Source organism: Macaca mulatta, chromosome 1, assembly GCF_049350105.2.
Source record: "Macaca mulatta isolate MMU2019108-1 chromosome 1, T2T-MMU8v2.0, whole genome shotgun sequence".
Lineage (NCBI taxonomy): Eukaryota > Metazoa > Chordata > Mammalia > Primates > Cercopithecidae > Macaca > Macaca mulatta.
Window position 1 is genome coordinate 219,140,524 of NC_133406.1, and position 20,973 is coordinate 219,161,496.

Consider the following 20,973-nt stretch of genomic DNA (forward strand, 5'->3'; position numbering starts at 1 on the left):
GAGTCTGAACTCCGGTAAGAGGCCCCAGCCAGAGAAATGAGTCTGGTTGCTGTTGGCACAGGGATGGTGTTCAAAGCTATGCGTCAGGATGAAGTCACCTAGGGAGAATGTGGCCCGAGGACAGGGCCCAAGCCCAGAGTCCCAAGGAGCTCCAGCATGAACATGTCAAATGGAAGAGGAAGGGCAGGAAGAGCCTGAGACAGTGCAGCCATGAGGCAGGAGAAGACAGGGGGCATCATGGGAATCAGAGGGAAAAGGGCTTCCAGGGCAGCCTCTCCACTGGGAAGTCAGATAAGGGCAGAGAAATGGCCCTTGGAGGTCGCGCTTTGACAAGAGCGGTTTTCAGTGGAGAGAAGGGATAGAAGCCAGATTGGAAGGAGGCGACGCATGGGTGGGAAGGTGGCGAGTGTGGACAACTCCTGCAAGAGTCTTGGCTCTGAAGGGAGGCCAGGAAATGGGTCATTGACCACGAGAGCATGAGGTCAAGCGGGAGTTTTCAGAAATGGGAAATCCTAGAATGCACTCTGGACTGAAGTGATCTCATGAGAAGGAGACACTGATGTCGTGAGAGCGAAGGAAGCACTGGGGAGGGGTGGCACTCAGGCGCAGTGGTGGGATGGGGTGGGGGCAGGAGAAGGGGCCTGTCCTTCAGGGACCAGTACCTAGAGAGCCGGTGGGTTTGGGAGGCTGGGAAAAGTCCTGACTAGCTGTTTCTATTTTCCCAACAAGTGTGTGTCAGTACCACTAGCTAAGAAAGTGCAAGGGTGGTTGGAGAGGCTGGAGGAGATGGGAGGAGGTGTGAAATAGTTGTTTTTGGGGGATAGAAACTCAAACCAGACGGAGAAACCCAGTTGGAGTGAAGTGTGATGTGTCAGGAGCTTATTGTGGTTTGTGATCAGAAACTGGAGCCAAGTGGACTCATGGCGTGGTGTTCCCTAACCACAGCCGTGGCCGCTCTGTGTGGGCAAGGAGGGCGGGCATGGTGGGGTTCAGCCGGAATGGGGGAGGGAGGCGCCAGGGAGTGGAATGAGAGTTAGGCTGGACCAGGAAGGAAGTGATGCCTAGAGGAGGTTATGGAGAAAGACAAAGTGGCCACAGGACCAGGGCCTAGCCAGCACCGGCTCACAGGGGGCTTCCCGTCCCTGCAGAGGCTCCAAGCAAGCCCATCACAGTGACAGTGGAGGAGCAGCGGAGCCAGAGCGTGCGCCCCGGAACCGATGTCACCTTCATCTGCACAGCCAAAAGCAAGGTGTGCAGGGCAGGGAGTGGGGATGAGGGAAGTCTGTCTTCTGGGGTCTCTGAGCCCCACCCATGACCCCCTTTCACCTTGCCCTGCTAGTCCCCAGCCTATACCCTGGTGTGGACCCGCCTGCACAACGGGAAGCTACCCACCCGAGCCATGGATTTCAACGGCATCCTGACCATTCGCAATGTCCAGCTGAGCGATGCGGGCACCTATGTGTGCACCGGCTCCAACATGTTTGCCATGGACCAGGGCACAGCCACTCTACATGTGCAGGGTACACCTCCCATCTATACCTGATTCTCCCACCCCAGCTCTCCCCGCATGCCCACCGGGATTAGCACAGCATTTCTTCATTCAGCCGATCATTTCTGAGCACTGCTGCACGCTTGGTCCTGGCCTAGGCTCTGCAGAAGCAGGGGAGAGAAGCATGTACAGTATCTCGGCCCTCCTGAAGTACAGGTTCTAGGCAGGGAGACCATAAGCATGGGAATAAATGAACAAGCAAGATAACTACACATGGTGATGAGTGCCAGGCTAGGAATAACAGAGTGACGAGAAAGCAAGAAACGAGGTGGGAGAAGGCCAGGCGCGGTGGCTCACACCTGTAAGCCCAGCACTTTGGGAAGCTGAGGCAGGTGGATCACTGGAGGTCAGGAGTTCCAGACCAACCTGGCCAACATGGTGAAACCCTGTCTACTAAAAATACAAAAACTAGCTGGGCGTGGTGGCAGGTGCCTTTAATCCCAGCTACTCGTGAGGCTGAGGCAGGAGAATCACTTGAACCAGGGAGGCAGAGGTTGCAGTGAGCCGAGATTACACCATTGCACTCCATCCTGGGCAACAGAGTGAGAATCTGTCTCAGAAAAATAAAATAAAACAAGATGGGAGAGGCAGGGGCTACTCTAGACAGGGCAGTCAGGGAGGGCCTCTCTGAGGAGGTGACACCTAAGCTGAGACCTGAAGGAAAGGTAGGCATTGAGTGAGTTAGAGAGCTGGCAGAGTGTGCTTGGCAGAGGGAGCAGTACATGGCAAGGCCCTGAGGCAGGAGCACATTGCTGAGTTTGAGGAACAGCAGAGACTCTGGGGCTGGGGCTGTGGAAGGGAGGACGGGTGTGGGCAGAGTGGAGAGCATGAAGTATGTGGTGGATGACGGTAGGAATTTTGGATTTTATTCTAAAAGCAACAGGGAGTCATGGACAGGTGTCAAGGGGGGAGGCCACAAGGTCCTATTGACATTTCCAGAGCTCCCTCTGGCTCCTATGTGCACAGATGGCCGTGGAGAGCTAGCCTGGAAGCAGAGAGAGTGGCAGCGAGGCTCTTGTGTGAGTCAGATGACACCCCCCACCCTGACTGCATGTTCCTTTTCCTCCCTCGTCAGCCTCGGGCACCTCGTCCGCCCCTGTGGTCTCCATCCACCCGCCACAGCTCACAGTGCAACCCGGGCAACTGGCGGAGTTCCGCTGCAGCGCCACAGGGAGCCCCACGCCCACCCTCGAGTGGACAGGTGAGGCCGTGATGGGAATGACATTCAGGGCCTGACTCTCCTGGGTGTGGAAGGAGAGAGGCAGGACTCTGAGCAGGCTTGGTGGGTGCTGACCCCGCATCTGCTCGTCAGGGGGTCCTGGCGGCCAGCTCCCTGCAAAGGCACAAATCCGTGGTGGTATCCTGCGCCTGCCAGCCGTCGAGCCCACAGATCAGGCCCAGTACCTGTGCCGAGCCCATAGCAGCGCTGGGCAGCAGGTGGCCAGGGCTGTGCTCCACGTGCATGGTGAGAGGCCGGGCTCAGGGTGGGGGCCGGGAGTGTGCTCAGCCCAGGGCGTGTTCTCACAGCACTCTGTCTGCAGGGGGCAGTGGACCCAGAGTCCAAGTGAGCCCAGAGAGGACCCAGGTCCATGAAGGCCGCACCGTCAGGCTGTACTGCAGGGCTGCAGGCGTGCCCAGCGCCACCATCACCTGGAGGAAGGAAGGGGGCAGCCTCCCACCACAGGTGAGGAGATGGACCCACCCAGGAGGCCCACTGGCTCTGTAGAGAGTCCCAGCCACCCTTCCTCCCCCTCCACGCCCCACCCCACGCCCCACCCCACCTCCTCCTCTGTGGCTCCCTTCATCTCCAAGACGGTGGCCTCCTGCCCCTGCATCAGCAGGGAGCCCCTGGCGTCCTCCTGGCTGCCTGGCGTTTGTCCTCCTTCATGCCCCACTGGGCCCTAATATTGGCCCTGCACCTTTTATGCCCTGTCTGTCCCCCTGGCGAGCCGTTGCCCAGCCGCCTCTGGGGCAGCTGACCCTTCTCGTCCGTGGCAGGCCCGGTCGGAGCGCACAGACATCGCCACACTGCTCATCCCAGCCATCACAACTGCTGACGCCGGCTTCTACCTCTGTGTGGCCACTAGCCCCGCAGGCACCGCCCAGGCCCGGATCCAAGTGGTTGTCCTTTCAGGTGCGGGCCCTCTGGGAACAGAGGGCTGGGGAGGGCAAGCCAGGGCTCCCCTGGGGCCTGCTGACCCCTACTCTGTCCCCAGCCTCAGATGCCAGCCCACCACCAGTCAAGATTGAGTCCTCATCACCTTCCGTGACAGAAGGGCAGACGCTCGACCTCAACTGTGTGGTGGCAGGGTCGGCCCACGCCCAAGTCACCTGGTACAGGCGAGGGGGCAGCCTGCCTCCCCACACCCAGGTATGTGGGCCCTCCCCACACCTAGGTATGTGGGCCCTGAGCCTATGGCAGGGTACCAGGGTGCAGGGGCTGTGGCGGAGGCGGGGACCTGTACGCGGGGCGGGGGAGGCGGCACACTGTCCCACACGTTCCAATAGCAGAAGCCAGGCCTCATCTCCCACCCCGCCAGCTTCCAGCATGGGATGGCTCAGAGCAGAGCCAGTGAGAGTTTGAATGAATCACTGAGGCTGAGGGAGTGGTGACGACAGCCCCCATCCCTGTCCTCACATACCTCTGCCTCCTCCTGGCCCAGGTCCACGGCTCCCGACTGCGGCTCCCCCAGGTCTCACCAGCTGATTCTGGAGAATATGTGTGTCGCGTGGAGAATGGATCGGGCCCCAAGGAGGCCTCCATTACTGTCTCTGTCCTCCACGGCACCCATTCTGGCCCCAGCTACACCCCAGGTGAGGAGCCAGGTGCAGCTGGGCCATGGCTGAGCCCTAGGCGCTCCCAGGGAAGATGCCGGTGGCTTCTTCAGTGGCACCAGGACAGAGGGGTTGTTCGAGGCAGGCTTTGACCCTTCAGTGCCTGCTCAGAGAGAGGAGGGGGCTAAATGGATGGGAGGGGGTCTAAGGCTGATCCAGCTTACCTGGGCTCGCTGTGAGGGACTGTTTCAGAATTTGACAGGAAGCAGCAGTGTCCGGGTTGAACACTAAGCGGGGAACTGGCTGACCTGGTTCAAATCCCAGATCTGTCCCTTAGCAGCCTTGAGCTAGCTTTTACCTTTTGGGGCCTCAGATTCATCTATGAAATGGAGCAGTTACCACCCACCTGCTTGGTCATGGTGTGGTTTAAAGGAGACGGTGTCTGTGCAAAGTACTTGTGAGCACACAGAAGACGCCCTGTAGAAGGGAGGTGTCTCATTGTCATCTGCATCCTGGGGCGCAGCCTGGGTAGTAAAGCTTGCTGGTTCCCTACAGACCAGAGAAGCTCATCATCAAGAAGTCATGGTTGGGTCAGTGGGGCTCCAGCTTGTGGTTAGAGGTTGGGGAGGGAAGAAGCCATACTCAACTGGCCATGTGGAGGCAGAAGGGTGTGGCCCTAGTCCCAGAAAGGCTACCTGTCGGCCGTCCCCACTAGGGCCTGGTCACAGCCCAGAGCCCTCTGCCCCAGGGCTACAGGTTACAGCCCAAGAGTCCAGGCCTCTGAGCAGCCCCTCTGTGTCCAGCGCCCGGCAGCACCCAGCCCATCCGCATCGAGCCCTCCTCCTCACACGTGGCTGAAGGGCAGACCCTGGATCTGAACTGCGTGGTACCTGGGCAGGCCCACGCCCAGGTCACATGGCACAAGCGTGGGGGCAGCCTCCCTGCCCGGCACCAGGTATGGCAGCCCTCGGAACCACCTTGCTGGAGGGGCTGGATGGGACTGTTCCGACCCCCTCCCAACCCACCCCATTTACACACAGACCCACGGCTCGCTGCTGCGGCTGCACCAGGTGACCCCGGCCGACTCAGGCGAGTACGTGTGCCGTGTGGTGGGCACCTCCGGCCCCCTGGAGGCCTCAGTCCTGGTCACCATCGAGGCCTCTGTCATCCCTGGTGAGTGACTCCCAGTGATGTGGAAAGCTGGAGGAGGCAGACAGCCCTCCAGGGTGGTGAGATCCCAGTGACCCCTGTTGCCAACAGGGCAGGAGGCCCACACTGGAGCTGGCTGCAGGGCCCTGCCCAGGCAGACCCCACCCGTCAGAGTAACCACTGCCTTCCCATCACACTTCGCTTTGGCCACATGACTCCTCAGGCATCCCTTCCCACCTCCTCTTCCTCTCTCCAAGCCTCCACTACCCTCATCTCTCTCACTTCTTCACTCCCCTCTGCAAGGCGTGGTCCATGCCCTGGTCCTCCCATTGGGGTTGCTGAGCTGAGGGCATCAAGCCCAGGCCCCCAGGTGCCTGAAAACCTGGACCTGGCCTTGGAACCCTGGGCTAAGCTAGCTGCAGGGTGGGCGACCCCTGCCCTCTCATCTCAGGAGCATCTACGACTCTCACTCCCATCTCCACTGCCGCAGGACGCGTCCCACCTGTCAGGATCGAGTCTTCATCCTCCACAGTGGCCGAGGGGCAGACTCTGGATCTGAGCTGTGTGGTAGCAGGGCAGGCCCATGCCCAGGTCACATGGTACAAGCGCGGGGGCAGCCTCCCTGCCCGGCACCAGGTACAGGGCACCAGGAATGTGGGATGGGGCCATGGGTAGTGGATTGTAGGGTCCTAGCCCCTAGCTGAGGGGCCAGCCCTTCCTAGATCAGGGAGAAGGGGTGGGGCATCTGCTTGCCTCCAGGAAGCTCCACTCTCACACTTCTCTCCACGGCTGCCCAGGTTCGTGGCTCCCGCCTGTACATCTTCCAGGCCTCACCTGCCGACGCGGGACAGTACGTCTGCCGGGCCAGCAACGGCATGGAGGCCTCCATCACGGTCACAGTAACTGGGACCCAGGGGGCCAACTTAGCCTACCGTGAGTGGGGCCACTAGGCTGGGCTGGGATGCAGAGAACAGGCTGGGTCAGCTTCAGAGAACAGCAGTGACCGGTGACCATCTTATCCCTCAGCTGCCGGCAGCACCCAGCCCGTCCGCATCGAGCCCTCCTCCTCACAGGTGGCTGAAGGGCAGACCCTGGATCTGAACTGCGTGGTGCCTGGGCAGTCCCATGCCCAGGTCACATGGCACAAGCGTGGGGGCAGCCTCCCTGTCCGGCACCAGGTATAGGACTGGAGGACAGACAGGCCACGAAGAGGAAGCAGGGTCCCTGGGTGGCGGAGGTTATTGGGGGGAGGGCTAGAGGCTCCCCTCAGATCGGGAAGCCCTGGACCCCATTGCAGAGATGTATAGTGCAGTGGTTAGAACCCAGAATCGGGACTGACCAACCTGGGTGTGAATTCTGGCCCCACCACTTAGCTTGTGACCTCGGACAAATTACTTAACCTCTCTGTGCTATAGTTTCAGGGCCTATAAAATGGTAAGAATAGTATGTACTTTACAGAATTATCTTAAATATTTATATATATGCAAAATCCTCAGAGCTTAGGCTCACAGAAAGTACTCTAAGCTGTTAATATTACTATAATACCATTAGCTATTGTTGTTACTGTAATTTGTAGAATTTAGGATACCACTGATTGCAAGATCCACTATGATTTTATGTACCTCTAAGAAAAAGCTTCCATTTGTAAGGTTATTCATTTTAGATGCATCTTGATTTTAGAGGTATTGAAATGTGTGTCTAGAATTGATGAGATGTGGTATGAGTATGTACCCAGCTCACTGGGGCTCCTGGGGTCGACCACCCGGCTCCTGGACAAGAGTCCCCCTTCCCCATGTGAAGGACAGGGAAAGTGATCCAGAGCTGGTGGCCAGGTCTTGGGGGTCAGAGTGAGGCAGGATTGCAGGTTATAGGAGCAGGGGTGTCCTGAGGACTCTCTCTGACTCACCCCCATTCTGACCAGACCCACGGCTCCCTGCTGAGACTCTACCAAGTGTCCCCCGCCGACTCAGGCGAGTACGTGTGCCGAGTGGCAGGCAGCTCCGTGCCTCTAGAGGCCTCCGTCCTGGTCACCATTGAGCCTGCGGGCTCAGTGCCGGGTGAGTAGCTCTCAGGGAGGGCAGGGCTGGAGGCCCAAGGTGGAAGGTTCCCCACTCTTGCAATGGCAGGATCAGGAGGCCAAGCCACAGACTGCACCTGCCGTGAGACCAGGAGCCCCATCTCATCTCACCTCCCAGCCAGCTATTGACCCTTTGCCCTCTGTCCCCAGCACTTGGGGTCACCCCCACAGTCCGGATCGAGTCATCATCTTCACATGTGGCTGAAGGGCAGACCCTGGATCTGAACTGCCTCGTTGCCGGTCAGGCCCATGCCCAGGTTACATGGCACAAGCGCGGGGGCAGCCTCCCGGCCCGGCACCAGGTAGGAGGCAGGAGCTAAGGAAGCCTGAAGGACCCTGTAGCTGCAGTACAAGAGCATAGGCTTGACCGGGCGCAGTGGCTCACGCCTGTAATCCCAGCACTTTGGGAGGCCAAGGTGGGAGGATCACGAGGTCAGGAGTTCGAGACCAGCCTGTCGGACATAATGAAACCCCATCTCTACTAAAAATACACAAATTAGCCGGGCGTAGTGGTACGTGCCTATAATTGCAGCTTCTCAGGAGGCTGAGGCAGGAGAATCTCTTGAACCCAGGAGGCGGAGGTTTCAGTGAGCCAAGATTGTGCCATTGCACTCCAGCATGGGCGACAGAGCAAGACTCCGTCTCAAAAAAAAAAAGACCATAGGCTTTGAACTCAGGCACATTCAAGTTCAGACACTGTTCCGCCACTTGCATGCTGTGTGACTTTAGGCCAGTCACTTGTCACTTGATTCCCTGACCCTCAGTGTCCTCGTCTGCCAAATGGGCTCATGCTGCCTACCTCATCTCCCCTGTAGCATGTCAACAAACACTGGTCCCCACTTTTCTCTGGTGCCAAGTCTCAGGCGTCCCTGGCATGGGTGAGGTGGGAGGCTAGACCCAGTCCTGACACTGGGGCGGGAGATAGGAAGGCACAAGGTAGTTTCCCCTGGAAGAGCTTCCATGAAGTTCCAGCTGGCTGGGCTGGGAGTGCCACCCGGGAAGGGAACAGGAACTTGGCGTGAGCCGCAGTGACCGGTTCTGAGCCTGCCTCCTCCCTCCTGACCCTCCTAGGTGCATGGCTCGAGGCTACGGCTGCTCCAGGTGACCCCAGCTGACTCAGGGGAGTACGTGTGCCGTGTGGTTGGCAGCTCGGGCACCCAGGAAGCCTCGGTCCTTGTCACCATCCAGCAGCGCCTTAGCGGCTCCCACTGTGAGTGTCTAGGGGGTCACGCAAATGGTAGAGGGCTGGGGGGCCCCCACTGCAGCCTCAGCAGCTCCCACACCCTGCCTTCCATCTTGCCCTCCCAGCCCAGGGCGTGGCATACCCTGTCCGCATCGAGTCCTCCTCAGCCTCCCTGGCCAACGGACACACCCTGGACCTCAACTGCCTGGTTGCCAGCCAGGCTCCCCATACCATCACCTGGTATAAGCGTGGAGGCAGCTTACCCAGCCGGCACCAGGTACAGGGCCAGCAGGTGGGGAGGGCAAAAGCAGGGCACACCAGCCCCCAGTGGGAAGAGAGGGAACTCTCAGAACCTCACTCTGTGCTCATTCAGTCATTCAACATACATTGAGTGTCCTTGCTGGATGGGTCCTAGACTGGTGCTGAGAATACAGAAATAAGGCTCCCTGACCTCAGGGAGATCCACTTATGCGCCAAATCTCACTGAAAAGCTGCTCCGGGCCATGTCCTGTGCCTGGCACTGAAGATTCTGGATGGAATGAGACAGCTGCCTGCTCTCAGGCAGCTCGCAGGCCGTGGGAGCCCCAGCAGGATACTCGGTCAACCCTGCAGAGGGCCTTAACAGGCTTTCTGGAGGGGTGACAAAAGACTAGTCCACCCCAGCCCAGAGACAGGCCACGTGCTATGCTGGGAGCTTCAGGAAGGCCACTGAGGAGGCAAGGCAGGGGGGCTCCCAGAGTCCAGGGGGCAGTGGCAGCAGTGCCCAAGACGTAGAGGTGCTGCCCACACCTACACCTCCTGCCACCTGCTTCCTGCAGATCGTGGGCTCCCGGCTGAGGATCCCTCAGGTGACTCCGGCGGACTCGGGCGAGTACGTGTGTCATGTCAGTAACGGTGCAGGCTCTCGGGAGACCTCGCTTATCGTCACCATCCAGGGCAGCGGCTCCTCCCACGGTGAGAGCAGAGAGGGCGGGGGTCAAGACAAGTGGTACAGGGGGTGGCAGAGAGGTCCCCAGTGCCATCACTGTTACCTCACTCTGGCGGCGTGGTCCACACCCCTCTGTCCCCAGTGCCCAGCGTCTCCCCACCAATCAGGATCGAGTCCTCTTCCCCTACGGTGGTAGAAGGGCAGACCTTGGATCTGAACTGTGTGGTCGCCAGGCAGCCCCAGGCTATCATCACATGGTACAAGCGTGGAGGCAGCCTTCCCTCCCGACACCAGGTACAGAGTGGAGCCACGGCAGCAGGGGTGGAACCCTGGTCTCCTGGGGTGAGCAGAGCAGGCTCCCTGTCTCATGGACTGGGCCCTGGGTAGACAGACAGCAGCCTCGACAGGCTGAGCAGGAAGGCCTGAGCCCTCCACTCCCTCTTCCTCTCCTTCCCCATCCGCACGCCCAGACCCATGGCTCCCACCTGCGGTTGCACCAAATGTCTGTGGCTGACTCGGGCGAGTATGTGTGCCGGGCCAACAACAACATTGATGCCCTGGAGGCCTCCATCGTGATCTCCGTCTCCCCTAGAGCTGGCAGCCCCTCCGGTGAGTCTGCCCAGGAAAGGGACAAGGGATGCAGGCAACAGTGTTCCCTGGGGAGGAAGGAACTTTCGGGTCAGAGTCCTCAGACCTGGTGGTACTCAGGCAAGGGCCAGTGGAAAGATGTGTGGGTTCAAAGGCCGGGCGCGGTGGCTCATGCCTGAAATCCCAGCACTTTGGGAGGCTAAGGTGAGTGGATCGCTTGAGCCTAGGAGCCCTGGACAACATGGTAAAATCCATCTCTACTAAAAATACAAAAATTAGTCCGGCGTTGTTACCTATAGTCCCAGCTACTTGGGAGGCTGAAGTGGGAGACTTGCTTGAGCCCAGGAGGTTGAGGCTGCAGTGAGCTGTGATTCACTGTGCTCCAGCCTAGGCAACAGGAGTGAAACACCATCTCAAAAAAAAAACCCTGGGTTCAAATCCTGCTTGTACCACTAAGGGACTTAAAGAGTTACCTTTCCCTCTCAGCCTCAGTTTCCACCAGTGAAATGGGGGCATTGACCTTTCCAACCTCTCAGAAGTACACTGTTGAATACAGTGGCTACGGCTACCCCATTTCTAACATTTCAAGTTCTCAATAGCCACATGTGGCTTGCAGCCACTGTCTTGGCCTGTGCAGATAAAAAACATTTCCATCATGGCAGGAAGTTTATGGACTTTGTGAGGGTTAAGTGAGTTAGTGCATTTAATGTGCTTAGAGCAGTGCCTGGCATGCCATAAGTGCTTTCTAAGTGTTGACTATTATTATTATTATTTTTTTTTTTTGAGAGGGAGTCTCTCTCTGTCACCCAGGCTGGAATGCAGTGGCGCAGTCTCAACTCACTGCAACTTCCGCTTTCCAGGTTAAAGCGTTTCTCCTGTGTCAGCCTCCGAGTAGCTGGGACTCCAGGCACATGCCACCATGCCCCAGTAATTTTTGTATTTTTAGTAGAGACAGGGTTTTACCATATTGGTCAGGCTGGTCTCAAACTCCTGACCTCAGGTCATCCACCCACCTTGGCCTCCCAGAGTGCTGGGATTACAGGCATGAACCACCATGCCCGGCCAAGTGTTAACTATTATTATTACTCTGGGGGGGTGAGATTTTCCATGGCAGAGGCTCCCACCAACCCTGTTCCCAAATCTGACAATGGTCTCTGTTCACCCAGCCCCTGGCAGTTCCATGCCCATCAGGATTGAGTCATCATCCTCACACGTGGCCGAAGGGCAGACCCTGGATCTGAACTGCGTGGTCCCCGGGCAGGCCCATGCCCAGGTCACTTGGCACAAGCGTGGGGGCAGCCTCCCCAGTCACCATCAGGTACGCAGCCGGCAGGAAATGGTGGGAGGGCCGCTGGATGTGGGGGCCCTGGCTAGCTCTGCTAGGAGGGAGACTAGGAGCCCCTGTGGGGTGCAGTACCCACCTGTGTCAGAGGTTAGACCCTGGCCCCAGGCTTTCAGAGATTCCAGACTGGCACCTGACTCTGTTCCTCTGTCCTGTCCCCTGTTCAGGCCCATGGCTCACGACTGCGGCTGCACCAGGTGTCCCCGGCCGACTCGGGTGAATACGTGTGCCGGGTGATGGGCAGCTCTGGCCCCCTGGAGGCCTCAGTCCTGGTCACCATTGAAGCCTCTGGCTCAAGTGCTGTCCACGTCCCCGGTGAGGGTCCCTGCGGCGGGACTGGGAGGACAGAGGAGGGAGGAAGGGACAGAGAGCCAGTGGGCAGAACTGGGAGAAGGAAACACTTTCTAGCACTTGGCGAGAACGGCCGCTCTGATTCCAGACTCTACCTCCCACCACCCACATGGTCCCAGGACCGAGGAGCCAGCGTAAGTGGAGTGGCTCCTATCCCTCTCCACAGCTTGCCAGCACAGGCTTTGGAGTCTGGCATCTGTGCATGAGTCCCGGCTCCTCTGGCCACACTTGGAGATGTGGCACAAGGGACTTCAGCTTTCCACGTGTCACTGTCCCTTATCTGTAAAGAAGGGGTAGTAGCGCTCTTGTATTCTACTATCTAATTACAGAGTTCCCAAAAGCCTGGGACTGCACCTCTGCGAGGATTGAAAGGTGATTTATACATCTTTATTAGGGCCGGTGTGGTAACTCACACCTGTAATCCCAGCACTTTGGGAGGCCGAGGTGGGCGGATTGCCTGAGCTCATGAGCAGTCTGGTCTCAGAGTTCGAGACCAGTCTGGACCACATAGTGAAACCGCACCTCTACTAAAAATACAAAAGTTACCTGGGCGTGGTGGCACATGACATTAGTCCTAGCTACTCGGGAGGCTGAAGCACGAGAATCACTTGAACCCAGGAGGCGGAGGGTGCAGTGAGCCGAGATTGCACCACGGCACTCCAGCCTGGGTGACAGAGTGAGACTCTTTGTCTCCAAAAATAAATAAATAAATAAATAAATAAATAAATAAATAAATAAATGCCTTTATTAGTACTGGTGACATATGAGGGACAAAAAAACACATCAAGCTTGTCCTTATTTCTTGGAAATCTTTGTTTATGATGGGGCTAAGTAGTTAAGGTTTTTTAAAAGTGAATCAGTTGAAAGGAAAATGTCCAGTAATTAATAGCACACGGGGCACATGCTATGCAGAAATCATAAGGGGATACGGATTGCTAAGTAGGAAACATGATCCAGCACCTCTTAGGTGCTAGGCCCTGTCATATTTACACATATTAGTTCATTTTGTCTTCACAACAGCCCTTTGAGGTAGATGGCATTGTTCTCTCCAGTTTACAGATGGGGAAACTGAGACTCAGGTGAAGTTCTTTTCCAAAGTCATACCGCTAATCAATGGCAGAGCTAGGATTTGAATCCAGGCAGTCTGGCCCCAGAGTCTGGGTTCTTAGCCACATTCTCTCCAAGTTTGCCAAACATTAGGGGCCTTGTGGTCTGTGTGGAGGTGTCTAGACCTGAGCCCTGGCCCCACTGGTGCTGGGAGCGAGGGAGGAGGAGGAGATGGTGGGGCTACTGCCTGGGGGCGGCGCTGGGGGAATGAAAAGTGTCTCCACCTCCCAGGCTAGCCCAGCTGCTCCAGGCCTCAATGGAATGGGAAGGGAAAGAAGCCATGTCCCAAATGGCCTCTGGTCCTAACATCTGGGCCCCAGGGGAAGGGCTGAGGGCATCAGGGTGGGTATCTCAGCTCACTGACCTCTCCCCTGTGCCCCAGCTCCAGGTGGAGCCCCACCTATCCGCATCGAGACCTCCTCCTCCCGAGTGGCCGAAGGGCAGACCCTGGATCTGAAGTGCGTGGTGCCCGGGCAGGCCCACGCCCAGGTCACGTGGCACAAGCGTGGAGGAAACCTCCCTGCCCGGCACCAGGTAAAGGAGCTGGAGAAGGAGGCATGCCTCCTCCACACCCACAGCGGTCCTGCCTGAATCCAGCCCTGAAGGGAAAGTGGTCTCAGCAACTGGGGCTTGTGGGGAATGGCAGCAGGAGGCCACTGGAGTCAGGAGGTTGAGAGCAGGCTGGGCACACCAGGGCCACCACCAGCCCCACACCATCTTGGTGCAAAATAGAAAAGGACACCTCTGGCCAGGTGCAGTGGCTCATGCCTGTAATCCCAGCACTTTGGGAGGCCGAGGCAGGTGGATCACTTGAGGTCAGGAGTTCAAAGCCAGCCTGGCCATCGTGACTAAACCAAAAATACAAAAATTGGCCAGGCGTGGTGGCAGACGCCTGTAATCCCAGCTATTCGGGAGGCTGAGGCAGGAGAATCACTTGAACCCAGGAGGCAGAGGTTGCGGTGAGCTGAGATTGCACCACTGCACTCCAGCCTGGATGACAGCGAGACACTGTCTCAAAAAAGAAAGAAAAGGGCACCTGTTACTCAAGGCTCTTAACTTCCTCCTACCGGAAAAACCATCCTACTAAACATGCCCTCCACAGTGCAGGCTGTCAAAGGGGTCGCTGCCAACAGGATGCACCTACATATCTGTGCATGGCAGTCCCCGGGTGTGGGTGCCAGAGGCCTGGGCATCTGAAGGCTCCCAGCTCACCCTCCCCACTCTCACCCCACCTTGGCCAGGTCCACGGCCCACTGCTGAGGCTGAACCAGGTGTCCCCAGCCGACTCTGGCGAGTACTCGTGCCAAGTGACTGGAAGCTCAGGCACCCTGGAGGCATCTGTCCTGGTCACAATTGAGCCCTCCAGCCCAGGCCCCATTCCTGGTGAGTGACAGGGAACAGTGGGCGATGCACAGGCACGGCGCCCCTTCCCAGCGCTGCTCCCCTCCTCTCTCCCAGCCAGGCGCTTACTGTTGCCTGCCGGCGGGGTTTCGTACCACAGAGGATCAAGCCAACCCAGGTGTTCCCAAGTCTGACGATGGTCCCGTCCCCTCAACCAGGGGTCCCCAGCCCTGGGTGTCAGGAGGACACTTGAGTCCCCAGGGAAAGGAGACCCTTCTTAGGTTACATCAGCCTCTCTCAAGCCACTGCACCCCCAGGACCAACTGGAGTTGGCCTTCACTGCCACCACCTTCAGCCCCTGCCTTGATCCCGGGAGCCTGGCCTCTCTCACCCACCCCCTGTGCCCACAGCTCCAGGACTGGCCCAGCCCATCTACATCGAGGCTTCCTCTTCACACGTGACTGAAGGGCAGACTCTGGATCTGAACTGTGTGGTGCCCGGGCAGGCCCATGCCCAGGTCACGTGGTACAAGCGCGGGGGCAGCCTCCCCGCCCGGCACCAGGTACAGGGGCCAGGATGGGGAGGATTCCAGGGCAGGCAAGGTTAGACCTGCAGTTGCTTTCTGCACCCAAACCTCATGCAAACACCAGCCTGCTTGGGTACCCCGGGGGATAAAATACTTTTGGGGGACGAGTTCACCAGCCTGCAAATCAGGAGACCTGGGTTTTTCGCTTGGCTCTGCAGCTGAATCATTTCCTGGGCCTCAGTTAAGTTAAGTTGCTGGGCCACTGTAAAGTTAGTGGGTTGGACTTCTAGGATTCTGGGAACAAAGCTTCCGTCAGCCCTGCCAGCTGGGGCCCTGGGCTCCCGAGAGAACTCTTGGGCACCGGCACAGGTGGGCTTGGGGACATTTCTTGTCCCAGGGACTTTGCCCTGATAACTGTCCCCTCGCTGCTCTGACAGACCCATGGCTCCCAGCTGCGGCTCCACCAGGTCTCCCCTGCTGACTCAGGCGAGTATGTGTGTCGTGCAGCTGGTGGCCCAGGCCCTGAGCAAGAAGCCTCCTTCACAGTCACCGTCCCACCCAGCGAGGGGTCTTCCTACCGTGAGTACGGCAGATGCCATGGGCAAGGGGGGAAGGGGAGGGCCCTGAAGCTGAGCCCACCCCTGCTGAGCCCAGCCCTCTGCCCCTTTGGCCCCAGGCCTTAGGAGCCCGGTCATCTCCATCGACCCGCCCAGCAGCACCGTGCAGCAGGGCCAGGATGCCAGCTTCAAGTGCCTCATCCATGATGGAGCAGTCCCCATCAGCCTCGAGTGGAAGACCCGGAACCAGGAGCTGGAGGGTGAGCCAGGCTGGCAGGCAGGTGGGCAAGCCGGGGGCAGGTGTGGGGGTGCCGTCATCCCCACTGTGCAAGGGTGGGGTGGAAGTCTGGATGCCCCACATTCATGGTGTGGCCCTGAGTAAGGCCCTTCCCATCTCTGTATGGCGAGGGCGCTGGACCCAGGAGTTTCCAAGGCCTTTGTTACCTTCTGCTCTCTGGGACTCTGTGAGCTGGACACACCCAGGCCGGAGGGGTTGGAGGCGTGGGCCCAGGGGCACAGGCTGGCAGCACCAAGACACGAGAAGGACCAAGTCCTTCTCTCACCCTCCCCCATGCAACCTTACAGACAACGTCCACATCAGTCCCAATGGCTCCATCATCACCATCGTGGGCACCCGGCCCAGCAACCATGGCACCTACCGCTGCGTGGCCTCCAATGCCTACGGCGTGGCCCAGAGTGTGGTGAACCTCAGTGTGCACGGTGAGGGGACGTTGACTCTGTGGGGCTCTGCCCTCCTGTTTCCAGCCCTGATTCTCAGCTCAGAGCCTCCAAGTTTAAATCCTCCTTCTACCACTGACTCTGTCTTGGGCATTCTCCCTGTCTGAGCCTCAGTTTCCGCCTCAGTGCGGTGTGGAGACAGGTGCCCACCCAGCACTTACTAAGCTGGAGACCATGGCAGTGTGGGTGACCAGCAGAGCCCTGCCTGTGCGTCAGTGGTTGTCATTCCTCCGCACAGGGCCCCCTACAGTGTCCGTGCTCCCCGAGGGCCCCGTGTGGGTGAAAGTGGGAAAGGCTGTCACCCTGGAGTGTGTCAGTGCCGGGGAGCCCCGCTCCTCTGCTCGTTGGACCCGGGTCAGCAGCGCCCCTGCCAAGTTGGAGCAGCGGACATATGGGCTCATGGACAGCCGCGCAGTGCTGCAGGTGAAGCTGGGGCTGGTGCCTCGCTGGGTCTGAGGCCCAGTCCAGGGCCCAGCCGTGAGCAGGTGTTTGGAGGAGATAGTAGTAGATGGGCGGGTGGTGATGAGTGGATGGAGAGAGGAAGGGAGGAATGGGATGGGATGGAATGGGTGGATGGCGAATAGACTGGAAGATGAGAGGGTAGAGAGAAGGAAGGTAGGAGAAGGAAGAAAGAATGAGTGGAAGGATGGGAGGGTGGGTCGAAGGCCAAGTGGATGGATGGACTAATGGGGTGTCATGAGGATGAGCCCTCAAGCAACCAGATGGGAGAGCTAAAAACCAAGGAAAGGGCCAGGCATGGTGGCACGTGCCTGTAATCCCAGCACTTTGGGAGGCCAAGGCAGGAAGATCACTTGAGCCCAAGAGTTCAAGACCAGCCTGGGAGGCCGAGGTGGGTGGATCACCTGAGGTCGGGAGTTCGAGACCAGCCTGGCCAACATGGTGAAACCCCATCTCTACTAAAAATACAAAATTAGGCGGGGCGCGGTGGCTCACGCCTGTAATCCCAGCAATTTGGGAGGCTGAGGCGGGTGGATCACGAGGTCAGGAGATCAAGACCATCCTGGCTAACATGGTGAAACCCTGTCTCTACTAAAAATACAAAAAAAAAAAAAAAGTCTGGGCATGGTGGCGGGTGTCTGTAGTCCCAGCTACTCAGGAGGCTGAGGCAGGAGAATGGCGTGAACCTGGGAGGCGGAGCTTGCAGTGAGCCGAGATTGTGCCACTGCACTGCAGCCTGAGTGACAGAGCTGAGTGAGACCCTGTCCCAAAAAAAAAAAAAAAAAGTACAAAATTAGCTGGGTGTGGTGGCACACACCCGTAGTCCCAGCTACTCGGGAGGCTGAGGCAGGAGAATTGCTTGAAACAGGGAGGCAGAGGCTGCAGTGAGCCAAGATCACGCCACTGCACTCCAGCCTGGACCAGACAGAGCAAGACTCCATCTCAAAATAAATAAATAAATAAAAATTAAAAATAAAAATAAAATTAAAAATTAGCCAGGTATGGCAGCACATAATTTTTATGGCAGCACATAAAAATTAGCCAGGTATGGCAGCTGTAGTCCCAGCTATTCAGGAGGCTGAGGCGAGAGGATTGCTTGAGCCCGGGAGGCAGAGGTTGCAATGAGCCAGGACGATGCCACCGCACTCCAACCTGGGCAACAGAGTAAGACCCTGTCTCAAAAATAAATAAATAAATAAATAAATACCAAGGCAGGTAGAGGAAATAGGGAAAACCAAGCCAGAGCTGGGGCTGACATCAAAGTCCCCACTCAGTACCCACATAACCAGCCTCCTTGCTTTCTCCCAGATTTCATCAGCTAAACCATCAGATGCGGGCACTTACGTGTGCCTTGCTCAGAATGCACTGGGCACAGCACAGAAGCAGGTGGAGGTGATCGTGGACACAGGCGCCATGGCCCCCGGGGCCCCTCAGGTCCAAGCTGAGGAAGCTGAGCTGACTGTGGAGGCTGGACACACGGCCACCTTGCGCTGCTCGGCCACAGGTGTGGCCAGGGACTGGCACATAGGGCTGGCAGGGCAGGGATGCCCTGGGGTCTGAAATGTAGGCACATGTGATCTAGAGATGATGTCATGCCCAGGGGTGGGGAGTACGGGGAGACCGTGTTGCTAGCATCCCCCAGTGATGGCTGAGGAACCCAGCTGGGGTCCCATAGAGGGACAGGATCACCCAGGGCCCTTCCTCACCACAGCCACCCTCTGCGGCTCCCTGAGGTAGCCCAGTGACTTCTGTCATCTTCCATTCAACTCCACAGGCAGCCCCGCGCCCACCATCCACTGGTCCAAGCTGCGTTCCCCACTACCCTGGCAGCACCGGCTGGAAGGTGACACACTCATCATACCCCGGGTAGCCCAGCAGGACTCGGGCCAGTACATCTGCAATGCCACTAGCCCTGCTGGGCACGCTGAGGCCACCATCATCCTGCACGTGGAGAGTAAGGCCTCATCCCTTCTTTGTCTGCACCAAATGGAGATATGAGCTCCCCAATGAGGCTCCACCCCACACAGAACCCCAGGAACCCCATCCAGAGGTCTCCAGGCACAGCAGGGTCCCAGAGCCTGCCCTTGCCCGACACCCCACCTGGGACCTTTGCTTTCCTTATCCCCGGTCCTCTGGGCTCACCATTCAGTTTTCCTGGACACCTGGATCCAATGACCTGCTGCCATTCTGACCTTTGCCCTCCCCCATCCTGACCTCTGTGTCCCCCTACCCAGGCCCACCGTATGCCACCACGGTCCCAGAGCACGCTTCGGTGCAGGCAGGGGAGACGGTACAGCTCCAGTGCCTGGCTCACGGGACACCCCCACTCACCTTCCAGTGGAGCCGCGTGGGCAGCAGCCTTCCTGGGAGGGCTACTGCCAGGAACGAGCTGCTGCACTTCGAGCGTGCAGCCCCTGAGGACTCAGGCCGCTACCGCTGCCGGGTCACCAACAAGGTGGGCTCAGCCGAGGCCTTTGCCCAGCTGCTCGTCCAAGGTAAGCAGCCCCGGCTCAGGGTTTAAGGGGGTCACCTTTCCTCTTGGCCCTTCGATGACCCAGCTAGGCAGACTCAGGTGGGAAGGCCTCCCTCCATAACCCCACCTGGAATGCCCTCATCTCCCCTGTTCTCTGGGGCCCAAGGCAGGTCCAGGAAGCCCTCCATCACGTGTGCTCAGCTCCTCTAGCTCTCACGGCTGCTCCCCACCTTTGGCACAGCCCTGGCACTGCCGAAGGAAACCATTCTGTGTACGTAAGCACCCCAGCCAGCCTCCCCTGCCAGGCAGTGAGAATGCTCAGGGCAGGGCCTGGACCCAGGCATCTCAGCAGCCCTGGGCTTAATTGAGGGCGACACGGCCCAGGATGGGCTGGGTAAATGCTTGACAGGGACAACAGTGAATGAGTGACAGGAGCGCCCACCCCCGGCACGCCCAGGGCTTCAGTGGATCTTCAGAAGGCCCAGCATTTCCATGGCCTCTTGCATCAATGATACAAATGAGAGCTTTTGGGCCCAAACTCTTAAAGTAGCACAGCATGTAGCCCTCTGGTCACGGGCCTGGACTGTGGACTCAGACCTGGGTTCAAAGCATAGCTTGGCCATTTGCTGGCTGTGCAACCTTGGCCAAGTCACTGAATCTTTTTGAGCCTCAGTTTCTTTTTTTTTTTCTTTTTTTTTTTTTTTTTGAGACAGAATCTCACTCTGTCACCCAGGCTTGAGTGCAATGGCACGATCTCGGCTCACTGCAACCTCCATCTCCCGGGTTCAAGCGATTTTCGTGCCTCAGCCTCCTGAGTAGCTGAGACTACAGGCATGCACCACCATGCTTGGCTAATTTTTGTGTTTGTAGTAGAGAAGAGGATTTGCCATGTTGGCTAGGCTGGTCTCGAACTCCTGACCTCAAGTGATCCACCCACCTCAGCCTCCCAAAGTGCTGGGATTATAAGAGTGAGCCACCACGCTCGGCCTGAGCCTCAGTTTATCTGTAAAGTGGAGAGAACAATGCCAACCACGTAGGCTGAGTTGGAAAGGTACACAGAGGTAAACACAGATGTAAAACTGTGGTTCACAGTAGGCACTTAGTAAATGGGGACAATATGCATCTGCCCCCGCCTCCCATCTGTCCCCTGCACGTGTAGGTGTCTTTGCCATGGCCAAGTCCCTGGATTCTCTTATTTAAACTGCAGGCAGAATAGGCTTTGCTGTCCTTCCTTAAAATGTCTGAGTCTGGCCGGGCGTGGTGCTCATGCCTGTAATCCTAGCACTTTGGGAGGCCGAGGCTCACGAATTGCCTGAGCTCAGGAGTTCAAGACCAGCCTGGGCAACATGGTGAAACCCCGTCTCTACTAAAATACAAAAAAAAAAAAAAATTAGCCAGGCGTGGTGGCGGGCACCTGTAGTCCCAGCTACTCGGGAGGCTGAGGCAGGAGAATCGCTTGAACCCGGGAGGCAGAGGTTGCAGTGAGCCGAGATCATGCCACTGCACTCCAGCCTGGGGACAGAGCAAGACTCCATCTCAAAAAAAAAAAAGTCTGAGTCCCTCCCACTCTTTTCGTGGCCTACCCTCCCCACCCAGAAGCGAAGAGCTGTGGAAACAGAGCCCAGCTCTCCACAGGCCCTTATCCGTGTTGGCAGAATGGCGGCTGCGAGTGCAGATGAATGAATCTGCCACTGAAGGGGCTTTTTTCCCTGGTCAGAGAGGCTATCAGGAGAACATTCCTTGAATGTTGGGCTGGGGGTTTCCTGGGTCCCCGGAGGGACATCAGGGACATCACACACATGTACCTGCAGAACCTCATACATGTCCCCG

General features: G+C 57.9%; 1 protein-coding gene across 3 annotated transcripts in view; it reads left to right on the plus strand.

The window, feature by feature from the left end:
• Window positions 1-20,973, plus strand: part of HSPG2 (heparan sulfate proteoglycan 2) — a 117,192-nt gene that overhangs the window by 80,292 nt on the left and 15,927 nt on the right. For all 3 annotated transcript variants that reach the window (XM_077970757.1, XM_077970751.1, XM_077970748.1), the window contains 32 exons: window positions 1,149-1,249; window positions 1,340-1,520; window positions 2,625-2,750; window positions 2,862-3,014; window positions 3,091-3,233; window positions 3,548-3,683; window positions 3,766-3,920; window positions 4,213-4,363; window positions 5,128-5,279; window positions 5,365-5,497; window positions 5,964-6,109; window positions 6,271-6,406; window positions 6,500-6,651; window positions 7,395-7,530; window positions 7,701-7,852; window positions 8,622-8,760; window positions 8,859-9,010; window positions 9,552-9,687; window positions 9,804-9,955; window positions 10,132-10,270; window positions 11,416-11,567; window positions 11,759-11,906; window positions 13,432-13,583; window positions 14,291-14,432; window positions 14,801-14,952; window positions 15,354-15,495; window positions 15,593-15,733; window positions 16,059-16,193; window positions 16,450-16,634; window positions 17,979-18,174; window positions 18,445-18,624; window positions 18,905-19,165. In XM_077970757.1, the coding sequence (XP_077826883.1) occupies window positions 1,149-1,249; window positions 1,340-1,520; window positions 2,625-2,750; window positions 2,862-3,014; window positions 3,091-3,233; window positions 3,548-3,683; window positions 3,766-3,920; window positions 4,213-4,363; window positions 5,128-5,279; window positions 5,365-5,497; window positions 5,964-6,109; window positions 6,271-6,406; window positions 6,500-6,651; window positions 7,395-7,530; window positions 7,701-7,852; window positions 8,622-8,760; window positions 8,859-9,010; window positions 9,552-9,687; window positions 9,804-9,955; window positions 10,132-10,270; window positions 11,416-11,567; window positions 11,759-11,906; window positions 13,432-13,583; window positions 14,291-14,432; window positions 14,801-14,952; window positions 15,354-15,495; window positions 15,593-15,733; window positions 16,059-16,193; window positions 16,450-16,634; window positions 17,979-18,174; window positions 18,445-18,624; window positions 18,905-19,165 (4,857 nt within the window). The remainder of the gene's footprint in view (window positions 1-1,148; window positions 1,250-1,339; window positions 1,521-2,624; window positions 2,751-2,861; window positions 3,015-3,090; window positions 3,234-3,547; window positions 3,684-3,765; window positions 3,921-4,212; window positions 4,364-5,127; window positions 5,280-5,364; window positions 5,498-5,963; window positions 6,110-6,270; window positions 6,407-6,499; window positions 6,652-7,394; window positions 7,531-7,700; window positions 7,853-8,621; window positions 8,761-8,858; window positions 9,011-9,551; window positions 9,688-9,803; window positions 9,956-10,131; window positions 10,271-11,415; window positions 11,568-11,758; window positions 11,907-13,431; window positions 13,584-14,290; window positions 14,433-14,800; window positions 14,953-15,353; window positions 15,496-15,592; window positions 15,734-16,058; window positions 16,194-16,449; window positions 16,635-17,978; window positions 18,175-18,444; window positions 18,625-18,904; window positions 19,166-20,973) is intronic.